This window comes from Leuciscus leuciscus (assembly GCF_965113295.1).
Source record: "Leuciscus leuciscus genome assembly, chromosome: 14".
NCBI classification, from domain to species: domain Eukaryota; kingdom Metazoa; phylum Chordata; class Actinopteri; order Cypriniformes; family Leuciscidae; genus Leuciscus; species Leuciscus leuciscus.
The window spans coordinates 19,112,994-19,136,234 of record NC_138738.1 but is presented as its reverse complement, the minus strand read 5'-3'; the positions used below and the strand labels follow the sequence as shown (position 1 = coordinate 19,136,234).

The 23,241-nt window shown below is 38.8% G+C and overlaps 2 protein-coding genes across 4 annotated transcripts in view; both read left to right on the top strand.

Moving 5' to 3' along the window:
• Nucleotides 1-248: 248 nt before the first annotated feature.
• On the top strand, nt 249-7,553 carry klhl30 (kelch-like family member 30). 2 transcript variants are annotated; one of them, XM_082190216.1, is made up of 8 exons: nt 249-382; nt 1,167-2,005; nt 2,081-2,267; nt 4,276-4,362; nt 5,824-5,979; nt 6,110-6,298; nt 6,525-6,670; nt 6,777-7,552. In XM_082190216.1, the coding sequence occupies exons 2-8, from the start codon at nt 1,232-1,234 to the stop codon at nt 7,020-7,022; spliced, it is 1,785 nt and encodes a 594-aa protein (XP_082046342.1). In that variant the 5' UTR covers nt 249-382; nt 1,167-1,231; the 3' UTR covers nt 7,023-7,552. The 2 variants fall into 2 exon arrangements, with proteins under 2 accessions (XP_082046342.1, XP_082046343.1); XM_082190217.1 differs by having other exon boundaries at nt 290-378; nt 6,777-7,553.
• Nucleotides 7,554-7,762: 209 nt separating this feature from the next.
• The window catches only part of crocc2 (ciliary rootlet coiled-coil, rootletin family member 2), a 49,639-nt gene continuing 34,160 nt past the window's right edge, over nt 7,763-23,241 (top strand). Inside the window, exons 1-4 of one of the 2 annotated variants that reach the window (XM_082190202.1) lie at nt 7,763-8,269; nt 8,678-8,825; nt 8,942-9,048; nt 10,425-10,544. In XM_082190202.1, coding sequence (XP_082046328.1) covers nt 8,228-8,269; nt 8,678-8,825; nt 8,942-9,048; nt 10,425-10,544 — 417 coding nt within the window. In that variant the 5' untranslated portion in view covers nt 7,763-8,227. The remainder of the gene's footprint in view (nt 8,270-8,677; nt 8,826-8,941; nt 9,049-10,424; nt 10,545-23,241) is intronic. The other variant, XM_082190203.1, reaches the window with a different exon arrangement.

Sequence of the window (23,241 nt, the reverse complement as noted above, 5' to 3'; positions counted from 1 at the left end):
TTTGTGATTTAAAAAATGATTAAATGACTATTTCAGTTGAGTTTTTTTACACCTTAAAATCTGACATTTAGAGACTTACAGTAGACTGGTGTGCTTTATTTTGCACCAATATTAGAGGCTGCTTACTCTAATGATTAAATAAAAGATCATCTAACTGTTTACTCTTGTACAGAGTGTTGTGTGTATCTCTTTAAGAGCAGCTGGGATCTTAACTCTACTATTTTGACTGGCCTAAAAATAGCAGTGTGAAAGACAAGCATGCTCTCCCAGTGACTCTGCAGAAGACAACGTGTCCCCCATTTCAGACAGCAGCAACAAAATAGATTGCCTTTTAAAAAAGTACTGTGAATAATGAATGGTTTCTGCTTTCATTCGCAGGCAGGTAAGTTTAATTTAGAGTATTTTTTTGTCATAAAAAGAAAAATTTAACTTTCCAAATGTTATAAATACTGTCAGTTGGTCCTTGGACAACAAACTTTGTATTTTAAGTAAATGGACCTAAACAATATTTGAAGTGTCTGTTATTTGAGAAAATGTTAACAGATATATTTGTGTTGCACATTATAGAAAACAATTAAAGAAAATTATTTTGAATATTAAGGGGAAAGTGTATACTTTTCAATTTACTTTGAGTCATTCTGTTGTCCTGATTAAATCAACGTCATAGACGGTTTGTGCAAAAAGCCACAGAGTAAACTATCACGTCATTAGATTTGTGCAGTTCTTCAGAATCAGAAACAACAATCATATTGGAAATTCACAAGAATGGCTATTTTTTTCTTGTTTAACATCTTCTTTTGATTCGCCAGTGATACATATTTTTTTGTGTGTTATGTGTGCAAACTCTCTAACAGGCAACAAAATTCATCTTGAATGTTAGTAAGTTTAATTCTCAGAATTATACTCTCCCAGTGTGCCTTTCAGATATATTATCTTTGGCAAGAACCTGTTTTTAACTTTGGTGAAAATCATCTGATAATTTGACTTATATTGATGTTCTAACATGACTTCATTCTCTACCAATTTGTTTCTGAAATGTTCTGTTACCAAGCAGAAAGACTGAACATTTGTCCTGAGGTCACTGGAGGCTCCACACTGCTCTGATCATGAATGTCGCAATCAGATTTCATGTGACTGATTATACCCATTTGTCTTGTCCGATGTAGGTAAACACTGAAAACATCTGTTGGTTGGCCCTGAATGCATTAAGGCCACAGGTCAGAGTGTCGTCATGGTGCGTAATGTAGACGACCTAGACTTCTGCCTCTCTTCCCACCCGCAGAGCATCTTAGAGGGCCTGCGCTCCCTCTGTTCTCAACCCAAACTTGTGGATGTCACCCTGAGCGCTGGTGGACGGGATTTCCCCTGTCACCGTGGAATCCTTGCACTCTGCAGCCATTACTTCCATTCCATGTTCTCAGGTGATTTCGTGGAGAGCATTGCTGCTCGTGTCGAGCTTCATGATGTAGATCCGAATGTATTGTCAACACTGTTGGACTTTGCTTATACAGGGAAACTTACCATCAACAAAAACAATGTGGAGGGACTCATGTGCACGTCCAGCCAGCTCCAGTTCCACACTGTCCGTACTGTATGCAGCCGATATTTGCAGCACCAGATAGATGCCACAAACTGCTTGGGAATCCTTGAGTTTGGAGAGATCCATGGATGCCCTGAAGTGATTGCTAAAGCATGGGGCTTCCTCCTTGAGAACTTTGAGGCAGTGCAAAAACATGAGGAGATTTTGCTGTTGGAGAAAGACAGGCTGGTGGCCTGCCTGAAGGATGAGGATCTGCATATAAGAGATGACCGGTCCTGTACCGAAGCAGTTTTGGCCTGGGTCGGGCATTGTAGAGAAAATCGGATCTGCCACTTGCGAGAATTGTTGAGCTTGACTAAGCTTTCCCTCCTCCCAGAATCCTACCTCACTGAGAACTTGCTCAAAGAGCCATTGGTGCAGAACTCGCTTGAATCCAAAGAGTTGGTGGAGGGAATATGTAGAGAGGTCAGACAAATCTATTTTATTGAGGTTTCTTAAACATAATGTTCCATTCTACAATGTTGTTGTTTTATTCTTCAGAAACGAGAAATGACTGGAGGTGTGTCAGAGCAAAGAGTCACTCAGAATGCCCTCAACCTGCAGGAGGTTTTATTTGTGATGGGTGGTCCCTCGCTGGATGACTCGGACGATGAAGACGAGGATGAAGATGAAGACACAGATAGAAGGTTGCACCCCAGAAATTGTTGTTTCTACAACCCAAAGCTTGGTAAGGACAACTTCAGCTGGCACAGCAACTCCACTAGGGAGAATTACCATAATGTGGAACACTTAAGATCTGTCTGCATACTACCAGTCAAATCTGAATACACTTCAAGGGGTAATTCACTGCTAACAAGATGCTCTTTTAATAAACTTTGGCTGTATGCAGTAGAAAAAATGGCTGTGGTGTTCCCTTTTGCCAAAAATATAGGAAACCTACACAACACCCATAATGTGAGCATGATTTTACAGTGTTGATATATGCAAGTTGATATTCTTATTTATCTTATTTATGATACTTATCATATTTTTTTTCCAAGCACATTTTACCAATTCCAAACTACATCAATCTTTATAGCTACTATTAATTTTCTATTAAATAATTTGTAAGTGATATTTAATTGTTAAGGAAGGCTGGAAGTGAAAACACCTTATATTCAGGTGTGGATAATTATTAAGCAGGTTTTCTTTTACAGTTAAAATGGGCCAAAAAAGAGATTTTACTTATATAACTGCACTAAAAATTAAGGTGTGACAAATGGACAGCAAAACGTTCATAAGCAGTCCAAGAAGAAAAGACACATGTTACCTGCAAAAAAAAATTAAGAATTAAAGTCAAGAATTAGATTTGAAACTATCAGGAACCCTTTAGTCTCTAGTGTCACCATTTCCCAGAATGGCAACCTACCTGGAGTCTCCAGAAGTACAAGGTGTCAGGATCTCAGAGACTTTGCTATGGTAAAGAATCCTAAAATATGACCCACACTTAATAAGAATCACAAGATGAAGTGTTGTGAAATACATAAGACTGTTTATAGACAACCTATCTGTCTGAAGGCTTTATAGACAGATAGGTTGAGAGTGACTGTTGAGGGACCAGCACCAATTCAAGCCAGACAACAGCAGCGTTCGTGCTGTGAGCTGCTATGACCAAGTTGGACCTTTCAGGGTAGGAGATGGACTTAAAATCAACTCCCAAAACTTACTGCCAGATTCTGGAAGATTAGTTCTTCAAACAGTGGTACGACAGGATGTGGTGCTGGTCCTTCAAGAGTCACTCCCAACCTATCTGTCTATAAAAAACAAGTCTTCATGTATTTCACAACACTTCAGCTTGTGATTCTTATTACATGTGGGTCATATTTCAGGATTCTTTACCATAGCAAAGTCTCTGAGATATTGACACCTTGTACTTCTGGAGACTCCAGGACAGGTTGCAGCTCTGGGAAATGGTGGCACTGGAGACTAAAGGGTTCCTGATGGTTTCACACCTAATTCTTCACCTTAAACCTTTTTTTTTTTTTAGCAATTTAGCAGTTTCTAGTATTGCACTAGTATTTCATTCTTTTCATGAGCATTTAATATAATTTTTGACCTTTCAGTGCGAGTTAAATCTCTTTTTTGGCCCATTTTACCCGTAAAAGAAAACCTGCTTAATAATTTTGCACACTCGAATATAAGGCTTCCACTTCCACTTCCAGCCTTCCTTAACAATTATATATCACTTATAAATGATTAAATACAAAATTAATAGTAGTCATTAAGATTGATGTGGTTTGAAATTAAATATGACCACATCTATAAATAAATAGATGTGGTCATTTAAATACTCTATGCTTTTTCGTGTTCCTTGAAGATTTCTTTCGTGTTCATCTAGAAGCTTATGATTAAATGCTTGAAATTAGTTTTGGAGAGAAATTTGCTCATGTATGAATTTCTTTACCATATTAAAACTGTATTTTTTAAAAGGTTAAGTACGATGCTTCACCTCTTGATGCTGGTTAAAAAAATATGTATTATTCCATATCCTTTGATGACCTATACTTTACTTATTCTAAAATGTTAAAAACAGTTATAATAAAAAATGTGCATGTATATCCAAACTTTTAATTGGTAGTTAACAACCATGTTCTAGCTGGTTGTTATGTGATGAGATCTCATTTACCCTATTTCACGCTATATACTGTATACATGTGCATTTTTAAGAAGAAAATGTCTTTCTTTTTTTCCCATAGGGCAGTGGTTTCAGTTACCTGATTTTCCCAACTACAATAAATGGGGTTATTCTGTTGTCTCATTAAACAGCAATGTGTATGTCACAGGTGAGCTGAACTCTTTTCATAAGATATGTAACCATTACCTAAGGGCTGTAACCCCCATATCAACTTAGACAAAAATGTTTTCTTCACAATATTTAGTAGTATGGATAATTTGCTGATTGGTTGGTTTGGTCTGTATGCCTCAAATCATAATGACAAGGGAAGAGAGACTGAATAAAAGAGAATTAAAGGGATAGTTCACTTTGAAATTAATTGTTGGTATGTTTTAGCTTACCTCAAGGGCATCCAAGATGTAGGTGTCTTTTTTTCCGCAGTAGTTTCAATTTTGATATTTTTAGGTCAAACCGTTCTTGTCTGTCAGTCATATAATGCAGGTCTATGGTCACGGTCTCAAAACACAAGCACAGAGTCCAAATTAAAACAATTCCCCGTCGTCCAAATTAAACAATTCCCCATCGTAAGTACACATTGATGGCCTAAGACACGAAACGAGCGGTTTGTGTGAGAAAACGAACAGTATTTATATCGTTTTTACCTCTTATACGCAGACATGTCCGAATGATCTGATCTGACGTGTACGCAGACTGGTGCATAGATATATAAACACTAGATGTCGCCTTGTCTACGGCAGTTCATTGGAACGAATGTCTTTAAGGCGACATCTAGTGTATATATCTATGCACCAGTCTGCGTACACGTCAGATCAGATCACTCGGACATGTCTGCGTATAAGAGGTAAAAACGATATAAATACTGTTCGTTTTCTCACACAAACCGCTCGTTTCGTGTCTTAGGCCATCAATGTGTACTTACGATGGGGAATTGTTTAATTTGGACGACGGGGAATTGTTTTAATTTGGACTCTGTGCTTGTGTTTTGAGACCGTGATCATAGACCTGCATTATATGACTGACAGACAAGAACGGTTTGACCTAAAAATATCAAAATTGAAACTACTGCGGAAAAAAAGACACCTACATCTTGGATGCCCTTGAGGTAAGCTAAAACATACCAAAAATGAATTTCAAAGTGAACTATCCCTTTAAATGATACAAATAAAAAAGTGCAGGACACAACTTCTATTTTTACCAAGAGAAAAAAATCCAAAGATTTTCATGGTATTTATAGAGCCTGTGCCCTTTGGGAAAGGATCAGTAAGATTTATAGTTATTACACACATGAATGGAACGTCATCTCCAATGAGGATTTGGAGATGCTGAGATAAAACAGTCCCATGTCTTATAGACAATCCTGCTAAGACTCACATAAGACCTGAAATCACTTTAGAAATGTGGGGACTAGAACGCAAAGAAGCAGAACATTAACTTTGGGATGACCTGGGATACTTGGGGCATTATTGCCTAATGTTGCCTGGTCACCAATGGGGACAGTTGAACCTTCCTGTTGAGCTGAGGATTTATTCAAATAAATCAGCTAAGCCTTCATCTGAATTTACATGGAATGGAAAAAATACCCATTTACAAGATTTTTTATAACTCTCAGGAGGATCAAGAGGGTCTCAGTCCAACACGTGGTCTACCACAGAGACCTGGAAGTTCATCACTCGTGAGGGGAAGTGGGTCACAGTCGCCCCAATGTTGCGGCCCAGGACTAACCACTCTTCTGCAACTCTCAATGGAGAGATTTATGTAATTGGTGGTAAGAAAACAAATCAGTTTCCAACTGCATGCTTCAGACAAAGGCATTTGTGTAGATTTCCCTGCAGAACTGGACATTTTTATGTAACATAAGACATTGCATTTTTTTTCTTTTTTTCTTTCATTGACAGGAACTACAATGGATTTTGTCGAAGTTGAACATTATGACCCATTCAGTAATTGCTGGACTCCCACAGGCCCAGCACTGAAGTATGTGACTAACTTTACAGCCACATCGTGTGAAGGAAAGCTGTACCTCATTGGTTCTTGTGCTGTTAAATATAATGCCCTGACTATGCAGTGCTACAACCCTGTCATAGGTAAGAAACAACACATGTCAACGTGTATTACATCACAAGTATCATTAAAAACAAACCACATCTGTCATATTAGAGCCTCTAGTAGTTTGGAACTAGTAATTCAGAACAATTTTATGAGACACTTTACAAGAGTGTTCACTCATGGAGCCCTGCCAACATTGAAGCACAGTTCAATACTATGTAGTCAGAGTATACTTTTGTAAATGAGGGTTCTCTTCTTCAACAGATAGCTGGTGTATCATCTGCTCTCCTTTTATTCCTAAATATCTCTCTTCTCCCCGCTCTGTCTCTATGGATGGAGTCATTTACCTCGTAGCAGATAACACCAAAAAGGTTTATTTGTATGACCCAGTGGGTAATATGTGGGAAAAAGTGAGTTTTATGTGATTTTTTTTCTTTTTTACACAGAAAATCAAGCACATATAAAGTTAGCCGAACCCTCATGTACTGTTTTTATGTTTGGCATTTTTCTTCCCAGATTCAGAATCTGCACACTCTTCATGAGAATGGGGATTTGGTGGTTCTAGGCAGGCAATTGTATGTGACTGGAGGGCACTGGAAGGGAATGGAGGGGGATTACGGTGTGGAAGTGGAAGTATACAACCGTGCCTCCAACACTTGGAAGGTGGCCTGCTTTCTTCCCAGACTCTGGTCCTACAGTGGCTGCTGTTCCATCTTCCTGGACACTTCACAGTGGACTGAATTCTTCCCTGAGGAGACTTAATATCTGTCCTGTCCTCTAAATCCTGACTTAAACTTTGGTGCAAAATTTGGTCCACTTTTCTCAGCGTACACTGGCGACTATCATTTAGAAAAAAGGAATTACATTATCAGTTTATAACAATCATAACCCAGAGAGCACACATACTTCTCCAAGATGTGTTACAGAGCAGTTCATCTGGAAAGCATCTGCTGTGTACAAACATCTGATAAACATCTTTAAAAGTCAGTTTACACACATTCTAAATCATACATCTTAAAGACGTCTTCTGAATGTCTATTTAACATATGATAGGAAATGTCTTAAGAGATGTATTGCAAACACTCAAAAAAAAAAAACGTGTGCTATAAGAGAATGTGAGGTCACTAATTTGTTTTACTCTAAAGATAAAATCAATTATTGCTTTTATTTGTGTAAAATTGTGTATATTGAGTTTTGTGTATTGTTAGGCTATAAGTATTTGATAAGGGGTATGTTTTTTCAGCCTTATATGTAGCAGCTAGTTGTAATTTGCATCCATGTGGCCAATAAATGTTTATGTTTAAGCATTTTTGCTTTTGTATCACATGATTTTTCCTGTAAAATTCTAATTCAAGAATTCTTAATCTTATTATTTCTTTTGACTGAATTTATTTCGAAATGTGTTTTATTTTTAATCAGAAAATGTTTTTGATAATGTTTATTACAAAATTGTGCAGTTTAAAACACTTGTTAGTTATCATAAACATAATGCATTTTTAACAAAGTTGCAACTGACTGGAATAACCAGTGTTGTAGCCTATTTGTTCAGTCGTGACTTGCTGCGTTTGTAACTATGGAAGCCGAAAAGCTTGCGTTTTAATTCTCATGACAACACGCGAGAGCGTCCGGTTTCCCTGGCAACCATAGGCACCCACCTCAAGCTTGCGCTGTGATTGCAACTTTTACACTTGTGGATTCATACCAACACTACATATTTTGCGTTTAATATGCTTGTGCGCGTTATTAAAGCTTTGACATTGAAGTGCAAATCACTCTGCAACATTGTTTTTCCTGAAACGTTAGAGCAAAACTTTTAATGCATGTAAAACTTTATTAGCTTACATAGCAACTTGCTAAACCCAGTTTAAGCGTTTAAAAGCACTTGAAGTCTCAGCAAGAATTGAGGACAATTGGAAAAACGTGGCTGTTCGGTTATTAAAGTGCATTGGATCACTACCAGTTTCCAGATGAGTTGTGAAGGGGATCAAGGACTGGAAGCCGTGATTCAGGTAACGTTACGTGTTTTCCAGCAGGAAAGCTGATCTTCACCAGCTGTAACTTAAATAGGTTATTGCACCTATTCAAAACAGCATGTGTGAATGAAAGAGGAGAGAGCTTGATTTAATATTAACGAGCCTTGCAATGTTTCAACAAATTAAGGTAGATCAGTGGGTCAGTTTCAGGTTCTTCTGTGAAACTTGAAGACAGGTGACTCATTTCCTTGTGCTGTTATGATAACAGATTGAAACATATAACGTTACAGATACCACAAACTAGTTGCATTGATAATAAAAAAATATTATAAATTAAATACATAGTTTTATTAACAAACATCAAAGCTTTTTTAGATCTGCAGTGAGACTAGGTCACCTGATTGTATGTGTGAGCCTCTCTCCATGCACCAATTGATAATGCAGAAGCTGGAGGAGTCACTGCTTAACCCAGATAGCAGTGCTGAGGAAAAGACTTACACTGTGCGTGGGGATGAGGAGGAGTCCAACACCACGCCAGTTCCTGCCCGCATCCGTGAGATCATCACCAGAAACCTGGCTGATACACCCACAGGTATACTCTACAGTCTACACTCTGAATGAGCTCATTGGTGATGGGTCTGCTGGTATAATTAGAACACATGTATATCCTATCATTTCCTGCCATGTTTTCCTCTGGTGATGTATCAGGCGAGAGCAGCGAGCTGGAGGAGAACCGGCTGCCGAAGGATCTGCCTTCTCAGATGAGCACAGACAGAGACCAGCTGCTCAGCAAGCAGGCTGCTCTCACTAGCCGGGTAGGAGCACATGCACAAACCTCATACGTTATTTCCTTGGGTCTCTGGACTTCCAGTTCCTCTGGAAATCTGACTGATACAGTAAACCATTAATGCATAGATAAGCACACCTGATGGTGTGTCACGGTGTATAATGGACTGCATAAGGCATATTTGGTATGTTCATCTCAGATAATAAGCGAATTATTGCCCTAATGAAATGTCACAAGTATCTACCTCATTTTTTTTTATCGTAAGAGCCATTTTAACTTCTGGTGTCAGGCCGCTTCCTGACACCAAAAATATGCTACTTCATATTGCAGACTTGTGTTTTTTTATCATATGTTAATTTATTGTTGGAATCATTAACACACTGGTTTGTAGTGAAAGTTTTACCATTTACTGCACTTTATTCTAGTTTTACTTTATTCTATTCTAGTGTATTACTTTATTCTAGTTATTTACCTATCCTTCTTTTTCCAAATGAGCCTACTACTGTTTAAATTATGGTTGGCACTTCCGGTTTAAGAAACTTCCACTTAAAATAATCAGTTATTATTAAATAATAAGGTTGCGCTACAAATATTGCTAAATTTGTATCAGTCAGGAAAATAATGTAGCTCTTGGTATTTTATTGTGACATTGGTATCACAAGAATATCTGTGACAAAAGTTATTTTTAGTCCTTTAGCTGTGTTCTGTTCTTCCTTTCTTTTCTCTTTGTATTTCGTATTAAAATGTAATATATTTTCCGATTCCGAGAAAAAATCCATACTCGCATCTCTTTTCCTTTTTTCACATGGCACTTAAAAATGTGGGTTTCTTCTCTTTTTCGACTTATAATCCCTATCAGCAGTGTTTACCGGTAAATACAACATTTAGCTGTCAAAATGAGGAAAAGCACTTTGAAATATTCATCAATGTTCCAGTTCATGAAGGAACATTTTTGATTAACTCAACATAAACTTATATTATATAATATAGACTTACATGTATTACTATACAGTAATATTGTCAATAATACTGTTGCTAAAAGACTGCTGATAGTAATTTGTTAATACTTTTACACTTTTAAGTTTTCTTTTGATGTTCAATGGTTGAGGGGTGAATGCCACCTCATTGTACCCCGTTTTTGCAAATTATTATTATTGCATTTTTTGAGCGAACCTTTAGACAAGTGTAATTGGAGTCACTGATTGTTTATTGATTAACGACATTTACTCCCATGATTCACACAAAGCGTTATGGGGCGCAGGATAAAGGTTGGTGGCGTCTAATGAATCGGAAGTCTCCAAAATTCACAAGAAATAGCTTACTTCCACGTTGAAAAAAAAGATGGATAACACTGTTCTATGATCTCATAACTTGCATTATTCATGGTTTCTCTCCTTTTCCCAGTCCTCCCTTGTCTATCAATCTTGTCAACCCCGCCCAAGTGCATTCCCAGAAGTGCATCGGAAATCAAACCGAAAACAACCTGATATCGATGGGAATGTGATCTTGTCCTCTGGCAGTATGGTGAATATCTCTAACACACAGTGCCTAATAAAAAACATAAGCCTCCATCTGGTGTAAGCATGTGATTGATGCAAAGTTTCTGAGACCTGCATATTGCCTCCTTGTGTGGAAGTCAAAACATGTCGGTATAGTGTAGATTATTGCCTTAAAACTCTCTCTAGGCTTTGCATAATGGACACTGAGGGATTGTCGATCAGTAACCTGGTGGCAGGGGTTTCATGCACTCTGAACTAATGCAGTCTTGGTCCCTGAAAAGATTTTAAGTGAGTGTTTCCCTCCGTCCAGCAGTTTTTAAGGGATTGAAAACAGAGGAGGGACCATCACTAATAACGTGAGAGGTTGATGGAGCACCTTTGGACCCTGTTCCTATTTTCCTTCATTTTTTTCTGCACATGTTGGTGGATAGACAGATGTGTGTGTAGGGAAGAGATCAAGAGAGGGAGTTACAGAGGCTCTTTGACAGAGAAAGAGGGAGCCACATGGCTTTGAAATGGAATATGTGCACAGCAAACATCAGAGCCGCAGTGCTCTTTCCGAGAGGGAAAACCCGTTTGGAGTTTTCGATAAACAAACGGTGGTAAAGGGCCATGTGAAAATCAACTGTGTCACATGGAACGAAATATATTTATTTCTGCTTGAAGCTGGACTTTGGCTCTGAAAAATGGAATGTGCACCCTAGCGTTTATGAAGGACTGATGTAAACTGAGCCATAGTTTATTCTGAATCTACATTTCATTACATGTGATCAAAGTGGCAGCTCTCTGACGTCAACATTTTAGAATCAGAAATGAACACATAATTACATTTCACAGTGTTTTTTTTATCTCAAGCTTTTTTATTGTAGAGATTTGGGTGCACCTCATGAAGTCCCTTCTGTATGGCAATCGAGATCTTCAAACCTAATTTCAGTACAGTTTAATTAATTGGCATGACTGTTTCTGTTTTGGCAAAGATTAAATGAAAAAATTATAACAATTTTGGAGAAAATAAATACTGTAAGTTTGTAGAAAAGTTCTCTTTCACTTTCTTAAGTTTATAGCATCACCTTGGCCACTGTCTTTCTCCCCCAACCTTGCTGTTTGGGGGAAAATAAAAAGGTCATTGGCCTTCTCTCATGGGACTGTGAAAGAAAAAGCTCATTTTTCATATACACAAAGCTGCCATTTGTGATAACAGTGCACTCTTTTTGCTGGGGAAGTTTAATGAATGCCAACTGTGCACATTGCCAGTTGAGCCTATTTTAAGATATGAGCTATATATAAAACTTAATTAGTCTGGTTGGTATAAATAAGTCTTTTTTAATCCACACATTTATATTTTTGGAGAAGAAAGGCCTATGTCACATGAACTCTGAGAGAGTCTTCTCTCTCTGTCGCCAATTGAAAATGTTTTTTTTCCAGTGCAAATGTGCTGACATTGTGAAGTCAAATGACACCATTCATATGAATGTAAACTTTAAGATGTTATGGTAACATATCACAGTAACTATACGCTGGGTATATTAACATGACGTAATGAGTCCTATATGCTTACTAATTTAAAGTCTGTATTCAGCTTCAATCTGTCTTGATGTGGGAATGACATTCTGGTGGCGTATGATCTATTTAATCTGTCATTCCCAATTAAAGTATCAGTCATTATGTTTTCTGTGTGCATACCACAAAGAGCAGTGTTAGAACATGGATAAAGGCCAGTTCACACCAAGAATGATGACTTTAAAAATAACTATACCAACACACGATTTTGTTCTGTTTATTATAAGCACACACTGCAGATATGTTGTCTGCTGCTTTAAATGACTGAGCTCTTTAAAGCAGGATGGATTCTGATTCTTTCGTTCTGAAAGTGATTCCAACAATATTGTTATAGTTGTGTATCTGCAATTCTTTTATATTTAGAAAGATTTTATGCTGCAAGGATCCATTAAAATGTTCAAAATTGACATGTTAAGACTTTAACATTGTTACTAAAAGATCTATTTCAAATAAATGCTGTTCTTTTGAGCTTTCTAATAAAAAAAAAAATTAACAGATTCCATACAAATATTAAGCAGCACAACCGTTTGTAACATTGATAATAAATGTTGCTTGAGCAGATCATCATATTACAAGTAATTCTGAATGATAAACTCAGGGATAAACTCAGGGACAGGCTCAGACGTGACGGCGACCTTCGTGGTTAAGGGCTGAGTTGGCATGGCGGCGACCATCTTTGGCGAGGGTTCGGGCGGTAAGGCGGCCATCTTGGTCGGAGACAAGGGCTCAGGCGTGGCGGCGGCCAACTTGGCCGGAGGTGAGGGATCAGGTGCGGCTGACCTGGCGTGAACAGTCTCTGGCTTGGCAGGCATGACGTGAACAGTTTCTGGCTCGGCAGGCATGACGTGAAGAAGCTCAGGCTCGGCAGGACTGATGGTTAGTTCCGGGCAGACAGATAGAACATATGGAGGAAGACAGGGTATATTGTGTCAAAGTCTATTAAATCTACTTTCTCTGGACGAGGGCAGGAACAGGGGACTCTGGAAGGGTGCTCTCGGTGGGACGAGACTCTGGAAGGGTGCTCTCAGCGGGACGAGACTCTGGAAGGGTGCTCTCGGCAGACGAGACTCTGGATTTGGTGGAGGGGTGTTGGTAGGCTCTGCGAGGCCGATGGTGAATTTGAGTTGTTGTTTACCAGCACCCACTCCAGACATGCGGCGAAATCTTCACGAGGACCGCTCCCTGGGAGGCGTGCCTGGGACCGCTCGCTGAGGCTGGCAATATAGAACACACACAGCGAGTGGTCAGGATAATGCGTTAGGCATGCCAACTCCAAGAAATCCCTGGTGTGAGACTCCAGGGAGCGGTCCTTCTGCTCCAGGCATAATAGGGCAACTGCAGGAATGTCCATGACAAAAAAAATGAACGAAAGAAAACGCCGCAAAAAATAAACTGTAATTGGTCTTGTATTCTGTTATGGCTGAGGTGGTTGAGATAAAGCGCATGACGAAGGAGATTCAATAGGAGACTTTAATTCTAAAATAAGGTCAGGAAACATCAACTTAAAGTAAAAGATACAAGACAAGGAACAGGGAGAAACAGAGGGCAGAGACCAGGGGCACGTTCAAGTTCAAAACGGTGCGCAACGTTTTGCTACGGTTTCCGGGTTGAACATCATGTTTCCTGGAAACAGCGTGCACCGGGGTTTGAGATACGTTTTCTCTTGTTTGGTGGGTGTGTCAGAACTGCAGTCCAATCAGCAGCAACATGTAAGCACGCGGTATTAAAGTGAACTCGCACAATGAGTTCAAGGAAAGTAATTTACAAATGTGTTCGATGCAGTTCGGTATACGCAACAACTGAGGATATTAGAAGACATGTTTGTCGTAAGTTTTATTGTAAAAATATAGGATATCAACATAATGATGTAGTTGTTTATATTTTTAGCTTCATTGCAAGTGTATGACATTTGGTATAGAAATAAACAATGGTAATTAAGTGCTTTTCCTAAAAATGAGAAAGAAAATACAGGGTATTAAAACAGTATGAACTACAAATAAAGTCAGTATGTGAGGCTAAATAGATGTGTTTTAGTCTGAATGAGGTAAGATGTGTGCTTCTATTTCAGTTTGAGCAATCCCTTCACTCGATTGGGATGTTCTCTTTTGTTCTGGGCGGCAAGTGCAGTAACTGTAACATCGGGCATATTTTGTAGTATTAAACACATATTTATACCGACTTCATCAGGCTCCGAAAATTCTTCACAAAGAACACAAAGAATGGCCTTCTCAGCTGCCATAGTTGCAACTCTTGCGCCATCAGAACAGTGTGTTCAACGCATCACCGTTTCTGTTTAAAAAACGTTGTGCAACGTTTTGTCGGGGCTGAACGTAGCCCAGATCAGAGACACAGCTGGGGCAAATTAGTTCAATACAACTAATTAACAAGACAACACACCTGAAACGAGGAACCTAATAAATTAGTAACCAAGGAGACAAACAGGTAGGGAACAGAGGAGAACTGATAAACAGACTAGAAGTTTAACAAACTCCGACATGAACAGAGAAACATATCAAAGAACAAACATAACCCTGACAATTTCTTTCTTTTTAACCACCGATTGATCTTACTGTATACTGTTACGATCACTGGTTGCAGCACAAAGAAAAGTTGTCAGGATCTAGATGCAGCAGCTTCTTTTGTTAAACTCAACTTTACAAAAGTACACTGAAGAATATCTGGAACAGAACCAATGTAGTAATGACATAGAACTGAAAGACGCACGGTTTAAATACACAACAAACAAAGGAACTAATGAGACATACCTGAATTGAAACTCAAATTAGTTACCATGGACAGGCAAAGGACAGAACTAATTGGCAAACTAGAAAGCTAACTAAGAAACATTCACAGAACAGAAAAACAGATCAGAAACAAACTCAAAACGTGACAGACTCAACATGACAATACCCCGCCCTCCCGGAAGGCGCGTCCTCGCACCGTATTGCATCCACAGGGGTGGGAGTCCTGGAGGCTGACGAGGACGTGACTTTGTAGAACAGGAAGCCTCTAGGGCGGTGGTGGCAGTTCAGGGGGCCATTGGCACTAGGCTCGGCCACGATGGCTGGAGATGTATAGCCCCATGAGACACACCTAAACTGAAACTCGAATCAAATCAGTTACCATGGAAACAAACAGGCAATGAACAGAACTAAGTAGCAAACTAGAAAGCTAACTAAGGGGCTGTTTACACGACACCATTTTCAACTAAAAACGTAAAACTTTTAATGCATTTTGGCCTTTAATTTACATGACAACGGCGCTTTGGGGGCCTGACAACGGCGTTTTGGGGGCCTGAAAACGTAAACTACAAAAACACGAATCTCTGAAGACGATGACGCCATGCACATGTTACGTTACGTGTTCAGTCTATAGTGTTTCATCGGCATCTAATCGCCTAGCAGCAGAATATAGCGTTTTTAGTTGTTTTCACAGATCCGTGTAAATGGGGATAATTTTGACAATGGTGTCGTCTGCACGCGGAAAACTCAAAGGAAAAACTTCTCCCTTTTAAGCATATTGTTGTCATGTAAACGATACCATAAGAAACACAGACATTCACAGAACAGGAAAACAAATCAGAAACAAACTCAAAACGTGCCAAACAGACAGTTACAGAGTAGATCTGAGGCCAACCTGTGAAACTGCTTATATAGTGCTACTTACCTGCTCTAGATGGGTTTCCTACATTGTGTTGATTTGATTTAGACGTTAGGCTTTAAATCACAGACTAAAATTTAGCCGGATTCATGTGTGCTCGTTTTACTCTTAACCTTTTTGACTTCGTTTATTTGACTCAGCATCTCTGCTAAAGTAGGTGATGAAATGATAATTTATCTCTTTTTATCTCTTCAGAGTGTGTGGGTGTGTTGGTCGGTTAACTTTAGTTGTCCTTTGAGATGTTTCTTGTTCTTTAGTCTGGCAAATACCTTAAAGAAGTTGAGATGCAGTGGCTTTAGCGGCTCTGATCTGTTAGTGTTCACTCTCTGTAACCGCTGGGGAGGGTCCCAGCGCCATTGTGGCGCACTGTGGCACATCTTACGACACTGGACTAATTGAAAAGGAGAGGCAAACCTTCTCATGGCTCTCGGGACAGTTTGAGTGTGGCCTCCTAAACAAGAGTGGGAATGGAAATATTTGGGCTGGGAGCAAGATTTTGCTCTTGAAAGCACACCTCTGTCTCCTGGTAAAATCGCAGCAATCTCTTGTGACCCTTGAAAATTGCCCCTGAACCGGGATAAACCTTGACCCAGTTTGAAAAGCTGCATCGTCTCAAGAGGACGAAGGAAATGTTGATGTGAACTTTGACCTTTCTGCGTTGATATTGGAAAACTGCCAGCTTGCAGTTTCTCAGGCACTGGGGCCATGTGTATTTGTGTGGGAGTGTGTAAGTTTGTATGTGTGGGTGTGTGTCAGGGAATTGCGTGGGTATATATTTTACAGCTTCAAGGCAGTTTTTGGACCAGGATTGTGTGAGACAGTCTCCCTGTGTGTTTTTGTAGGAGTTACCCAAATGTAGAGTTAGATGTATGATAAAACAGAAATGTTAACCTAATGGAACACTGTAGAAAAACAACAATCACAGGGCCTTTTAAGCTGAGAGATAAATCACCAAACAAGTGAAAAAAGGGTTTGCAGCTAAAATGTGATGCTATTTGTCAGAAAACCTTTCTCAATTAATCCAGACTTGCAGACTAGTTGGAGACTTTTTGACAAAGAGCATGGCAGCTTCCAGCCTCTGCGTTTTTGACCTAATCCCCACTCCTTTTTGCTTTAAAGGTCTTGTCAAACATGATTGCCACTGATATGGTTGTTTTGTTAGAGTGAAAACGGTGCACTGTCTTTGGCTCAATGTTTAGAGTTTGTTTTTTCGTCTACATAAAGCTGCTAAGCTGAGCAGTGGTCGCTAGTGGAGCTGAGCCAGTGAGTCTGGATCTGTCAGCTGTCTATGAGTCGTAAAAATGATTGACGCTCCAGAGAATCATTCCTCAAAGTAGGGATCATCCCAAAGTCCTCACTACATTTAATTAAGTGCCATTTATCTTTTTCTATATTTCTCTCTCTTTTCCCTGTTTGATTGTTTCTTTCTTTTTTCTTTTTTGACTGTGGGAACAGAAGAGCGAACTTCCTAGAAAGCATTTTAACATTTGCTAGCCATTTAATTTAGGCTTGACATCTAATCAGTATAGTTGTACCTAAATAGCCATTGTTCCAAAAGGAATGAAAATGAAAATTCTGTCATTTACTCAACCTGCATGTGTTTCTTCCACAGAACACAAAAAGAGACATTTCGAAAAATGTACTGGTGGTTCTTTTCCAAAATGAATGGGGATTAGAACTTTCAGGCTTTAAAAATAATACAAAAGTACAATAGAAGTGTCACAAAGTGTTCTAAATGACTCTTGCAGTATATTCCAGTGCTGCGTCCGAAATAGTGTTCTATGTAAGTTGGTACTACATTTGAATTTGAATTTACTTCACAACTATATAGCATGAATATAAGTATACTCTATATAGTATGAATATTGTAGTATGAATTAAATTCGGACGTACTACATCCGCCATGTTGTTACTGTCACGTGACCTACCTGTATCGGCGTCAGTTGTGTCGCTTCACTTCCATTCATAAATCCCCTCCAAAGTAAAGTGTCCATTGAATGCGCACTTCAGAATCTCGGTGGAAGTAATCGGTTATCCGGGGACTTTTCCTACTTTTTTTCAAATATGTATTCGGACATACTCTGTAGGCATAGGGTAAAATGGGCCCGCCTTAAGAAAAATGTGCTTTTCACTACTCCCATAGTGTATGATTGCAAAAAAAAAAAAAAATGTTTGTATTGAACATTGATGGAGCAACAGATTTTGTGTGAAAATAAATCATAAAAGTGGTTTATTTTGTTTAAAAATCTTTACCATTTGAATCTAAACATGTCATGTCAACAAATGGAAAAGTCAGCCGGCTATTTCTTAATTATTGTGCCTTTAGCCCCAACAGCAGGGGTGCCTTTGACCCCAAATACCATACTTTTACATATTCTTCCTTTATTGAAAAACTGTTGCTTTAATTAGCTTGAAAATCATTAAGAAGACCATTGTCTCAAAATATATTCAATAATTTTAGCAATTCTCATTTGCTACTTGGAACAGAATAAAAATATTAGATCAAATTAGCAGAGAATCAACTTTGCACTGCTGCCCGCGATCGCGTCAAGGATCAAGCAAATTTCCAGTTGCATCTTGAAAAGCGGATGTTTTGGAAAGTGCAGCGGCAAGTTTTGTGCCATTTAGAGGTTTAGAGGAAAATAAAATCAAAGGTGCCTTTTACCCCAGTGCACCTTTAGCCCCGCTGTACCTGTTTTCCGCATACTGTTTAGCAGGGAAGTATTCAATTTCGGACACAGCGCAGGTCTTCAGCAGCCCTTTGATTTGCTTTTTCATGACATAAATCAAAAAATGTACTCGTTATTTATGAATTATTGACCTGCACCCAGCATGAGAAAAGTAGTCTCTTCTGAGCTAGATCTTTTCAATTAATCAGTTGATTCAATTCATAAAACCAGTGTGAATTATTTGTTTAGAAATCAAACTCAATGACTGCATTTTACAGCTCTTTGAATTTCCTTTTCAGTCTGCTGGCTACACAAAGCTGTCGTATGGCTTCAGAAGACTTGTAATATAGTGCACTTTCATGATAATTTGATGGTATGTTTGCATGCTTTTTAGAGATTAAATATTTCAGTCATCATTCATTGCAAGTCTTCAGAATTTGTGTTCAACAGAAGAAGAAGAAGAAAAACATTGTTGCATCGTTTTGGAACAACATAAAGGTGAATAAATAAAAAGAGCAGATTTAAAAATGTCCTTTAAAGATCTTTTGCTGTGATTGTGTCGCAACAGTTTTGCTTTTCATTGGGAACAGACGTCGTTCCTGGTTAGGATGCTGTGTTAATCACTTTTTTATTAGCACCCTATTCACGTCACCTATTCAAGTTTATAGCTTAATTTTACATTAATTACAATGTGCATATGTTTTATACTTGTTCACTTGTTTGTTTACATCCCTTGCTGTGGAAGGTGATTGTAAATTCCAAGCCCAATTGAAGCAATATTGCGCATGTGAACATGTGTTTGTGTTTGTATTTCGCGTGTGGATACTGCCTGGGTCCCGTTTTTACCTCCCAGTAGGTCTTCTCCACAGCAGCTGTGACTGTGGTCAAACAGTGCTCCATGGTGATAGTTGTTGGTTTGTGCCTGGGGGATGCAGTGGGGTCTCTGAGCTGGGGAGCTTCACAGCTCTCTGATTCCTGGCCAGCATTGTGTAATCACTCACAGTGGCGCTGCAAAAACAGCTTTCACAATCAGCTGGATGTCTCTCAGCGGGCCAGCACTCCAGCAGGGACCGGGAGAAGGGCATATTAGTAGAAAGAGGACAGCAAGGCACAAGGGACGGGCGTGTTGTGTTTATATGTTTGAGTTTGTATGAATGTTTGGGCATTAGTGAATTTGCACGTGTGTGAGATAGATAGAACTGAAGTTAGCACGGGTAAGCATGGGGGAGTGTGTTTAGGTGTGTGCGTGTGAGCGTGTGTGTATATATATGCAGAGGAACTGTACGTCCGCTCCAGCTGTGTTTAGGAATCTGACAGATTATTCACTACATTAATTCCCTTTATTAAGCCTCTGGGTCCAGGCCAAGCCAGTGAGAAGCGCTCACAGCTGTAACCCCCTCCATGCCACCAGCATATGACTGACTTTAAGGGTGATATTTGGGAGTAAGACATTTTTTTTTTTTACTGCTTTTGTGCTTGGGAATATGTACACACATTTATAGTTATGTGCTTGTGTGTAAATGGTAAATGGTAAATGGACTGCATTTATATAGCGCTTTCACAGACCTATGGCCACCAAAGCGCTTTACATATAGCCTCACATTCACCCATTCATACACCGACGGCGGTGTCAGCCATGCAAGGCGATCCAGCTCGTCGGGAGCAGCTGGGGTTAGGTGTCTTGCTCATGGACACTTCGACACTTGGTCAGGTGGAACCGGGGATTGAACCACCAACCTTCCGGTTTGTAGACAATCTACATGAACCACTGAGCCACTGCCGCCCCGTGTACATAAATATATCTGTATTTCTTTGTGTCTCATGTATTTGTGTGTAAACAGTGTGTGCAGGTGTGATCCACCCACATCTATATGCTGTTCTGTAGATATATTCTGTTTTCCTCATTAGAAATTCAACTTAAAATGAAACACAAATGAATTATGGCTGACTGCTAATAGGAAATCAGAAAATACACATTTGATAATTAATTCAATAATTCTATAAATAATGAAACAATTACATGAATAAAAAATAAATAAATTCTTCACATCAATGCTAATAGGTGTCTGTCATAAAGTCCAAGACCATTGTCATTACAGGACAGCGTGAAATAATCAAAGCATACTTGAAGCTGGCAACTGCTGTTTATTTGTTTGAGTAATGGAGAAATGAGTGTCAGAGGCAAGCATGGTCTTTCAGCCCGTAAACACAAAAACCAGGGATCACTTCATTTTCTAGAGATCTGGCAACACTGACTGAGTGCACCCTTAAAATTTTAATAAAAATTCTGTCATCGTTTACTCACCATCATGTCGTTCCAAATCTCTTGGACTTTCTTTCTTTGGTGGGACACTTTTACAGTAATGTGTTTTCCACAGAAGAAAGTCATACAGAACGACATGAGGGATGATAGGGATAGTTCACCCAAATTTAAAGGGATACATTTAAAGGGATAGTTTACCCAAAAATTAAATTTCGGTCATCATTTAGCCTACGTTCAGACTAAATGAGGCCCAAATCCGATTTTTTTGCTCACATGTGACTCATGAAAGTGTGAACAGTACAAACCACATGGAATCGGATCTTTTCAATCCCACTTTGTGCCACTTCCTTATGTGGTACTGAATTCGATACAGGTCAGATGTTTTGCAATGCAATGCGACCTCAGTCTGAACAGTCATATTGGAATTTATGCAACTTTTACGGCACTCTAGATCAACATTTGTCACAATTCTGCGCTCATGGGAGTCACTTCAAAGATTTTACATACCCGAAGTTATCAAGACAGTTGCGAAAGGTATTACAGAGACAGCCCTATATACAAGCAAAACATGAGGGCTCATATCATAAATGTTTTAAAACTCTGCTCTCTTTTTTCGTATCCTTGTCATTGTTTTTTATATTTCCTGCATACAAATTCTTTGGCTTCGGCAGATCTAATCGCTTAATCCTCCCTGTTCACTTCCTTATGACAGCGTGCTGCGTGACGTCTTTTTTTATCGTTCTTTTGCGTATGCGGGTCAGTCCAGAACCATGAACTGTTCACATTGGAATCTGATATTGACCACATTTAAAACAAAAATGTGAACAGATACATTACTAAAGTGAATAAAGAATATGTAACTTAGAAAACAGTAATGAAATTGCAGGATTACGGTACAAAGCTTGAAACTCTGCTATTTTACCGTTAAATTACAGAAAAGTTGTAATTTAGATTACGGTATTGAAAATGTAAGATTATGGTACACAGCTGGAAACCCTGCTGCCAGTATTTTACCATTAATTTACAGATCATTTTTTTACAGTGTATAATAAAATAAAAAAATCAGATCTGAGCAATAAATCGAAATTTACCACTAAGGCTCGCAGTGTGAACGTAGCCTTACTTATACCGTTATATCATTTCAAATCTCTTGGAAATCTGTTGAACACCGAAGTCTCTTATTTTATGTTTTGCAGAAGAAAGTAGGCCCTAGTCATTCAGGTTTGGAATGACATGAAGTTGTTAATAGAATTTTCATTTTCAAATAAAATGTCAGATAACTTTCACACCTAACTTTTAATCTCTAATTGATTTAAGGCAAATTAGAATCATTATTCTTCAGCAACATCTTGTAAACTGACAATCTGGACTAACAAAAATATTTGCTTAGCACCATGCTTATGAATTACTAATTGATGCACCGGTTTATAAAAATTGTGGCAACAATCCTCTTACCCCAAATTATAAAATGTAAATGTTTTGATATTCATTAAGAGTGGCTGACAGAGTCCATTTAAGTGAATATTCTGTGCAGAGTTGCAACCCCAGGAAGCTTGACGGAAAATGAACATGATTCTAAATATGTTTTCTCTCATATTAGAGGATCAATCCACTCTTATGACCACATGGAGGGAGAAGCCGAATATTCTTGGCCCTTGTGCAAAGAGCTTTCAGTGGCCTTGAAAATGTTCTCTCGTTGGCAGATGAATCAAAGTGCTGCCGTTCCTTTATGTATTGTGAAATATTTATCAAACGAGACAATACAAGGAGTGGCACAAATCATAAATATTAAGTAATATAAAAAATGCTAATGCAAAACACATTTTAGCGAGAGGGCAGCGTGGGGTCTCTCTCTCTCCGTAAAAAAAGATCTGGGGAATAGATACATTAAAAAACAGTGGAAACCATGTGGCAATACAAACTATGGATCCGGTCTTTTGCAATATGTTGCATGTTGATCATTATTGTAAAATGTCAGTAGGTGACCTTAAATGAAAAACTAGCATTTTGGGATGGGGGCCCCTCTCTATTAGTGGCCCTCTGAGGCCGTTCTGAATGCATGTTCTGCCGAGGACTGTCAGAAGTACAGATTCACTGTGTGGTCAGGGGATAGATAGACTGACTTTCAAAAACATGTATCTTTGTTTGAGTGATCTGACATTGTTGTCAAGACCACTTGGCTCAATGTAGAGTTGACATAGGGGAGACCACACTGAACTTAATATTTAATTAGAATGCTGGTTTATTAACGAATCATTTACAAAAGTCAGGAAGTGGGAAGCATAAAGGAGAACGGACAAAGAACCGATGGCATGAGTTTTAAAACAATGGCAAGTAAGGAGGGCAAAAGAGGTCGGTAGGAGTCTTTTACAAAACTATTTGGAAACAGTCATTATTTTTGCTAATCTGTTTGGCGCCACTAGTGATGCAGAAATTACACACTTGTCTTTATGCATGGGTCACTGACTCGAAAACACTTTCAACAATGTGGATTCATTCACTAAACACTGCTGTGTGTTGTAACATGAAATATTATCTTCTTGTTTATTGAACTGTTGTGGAAAATCGAT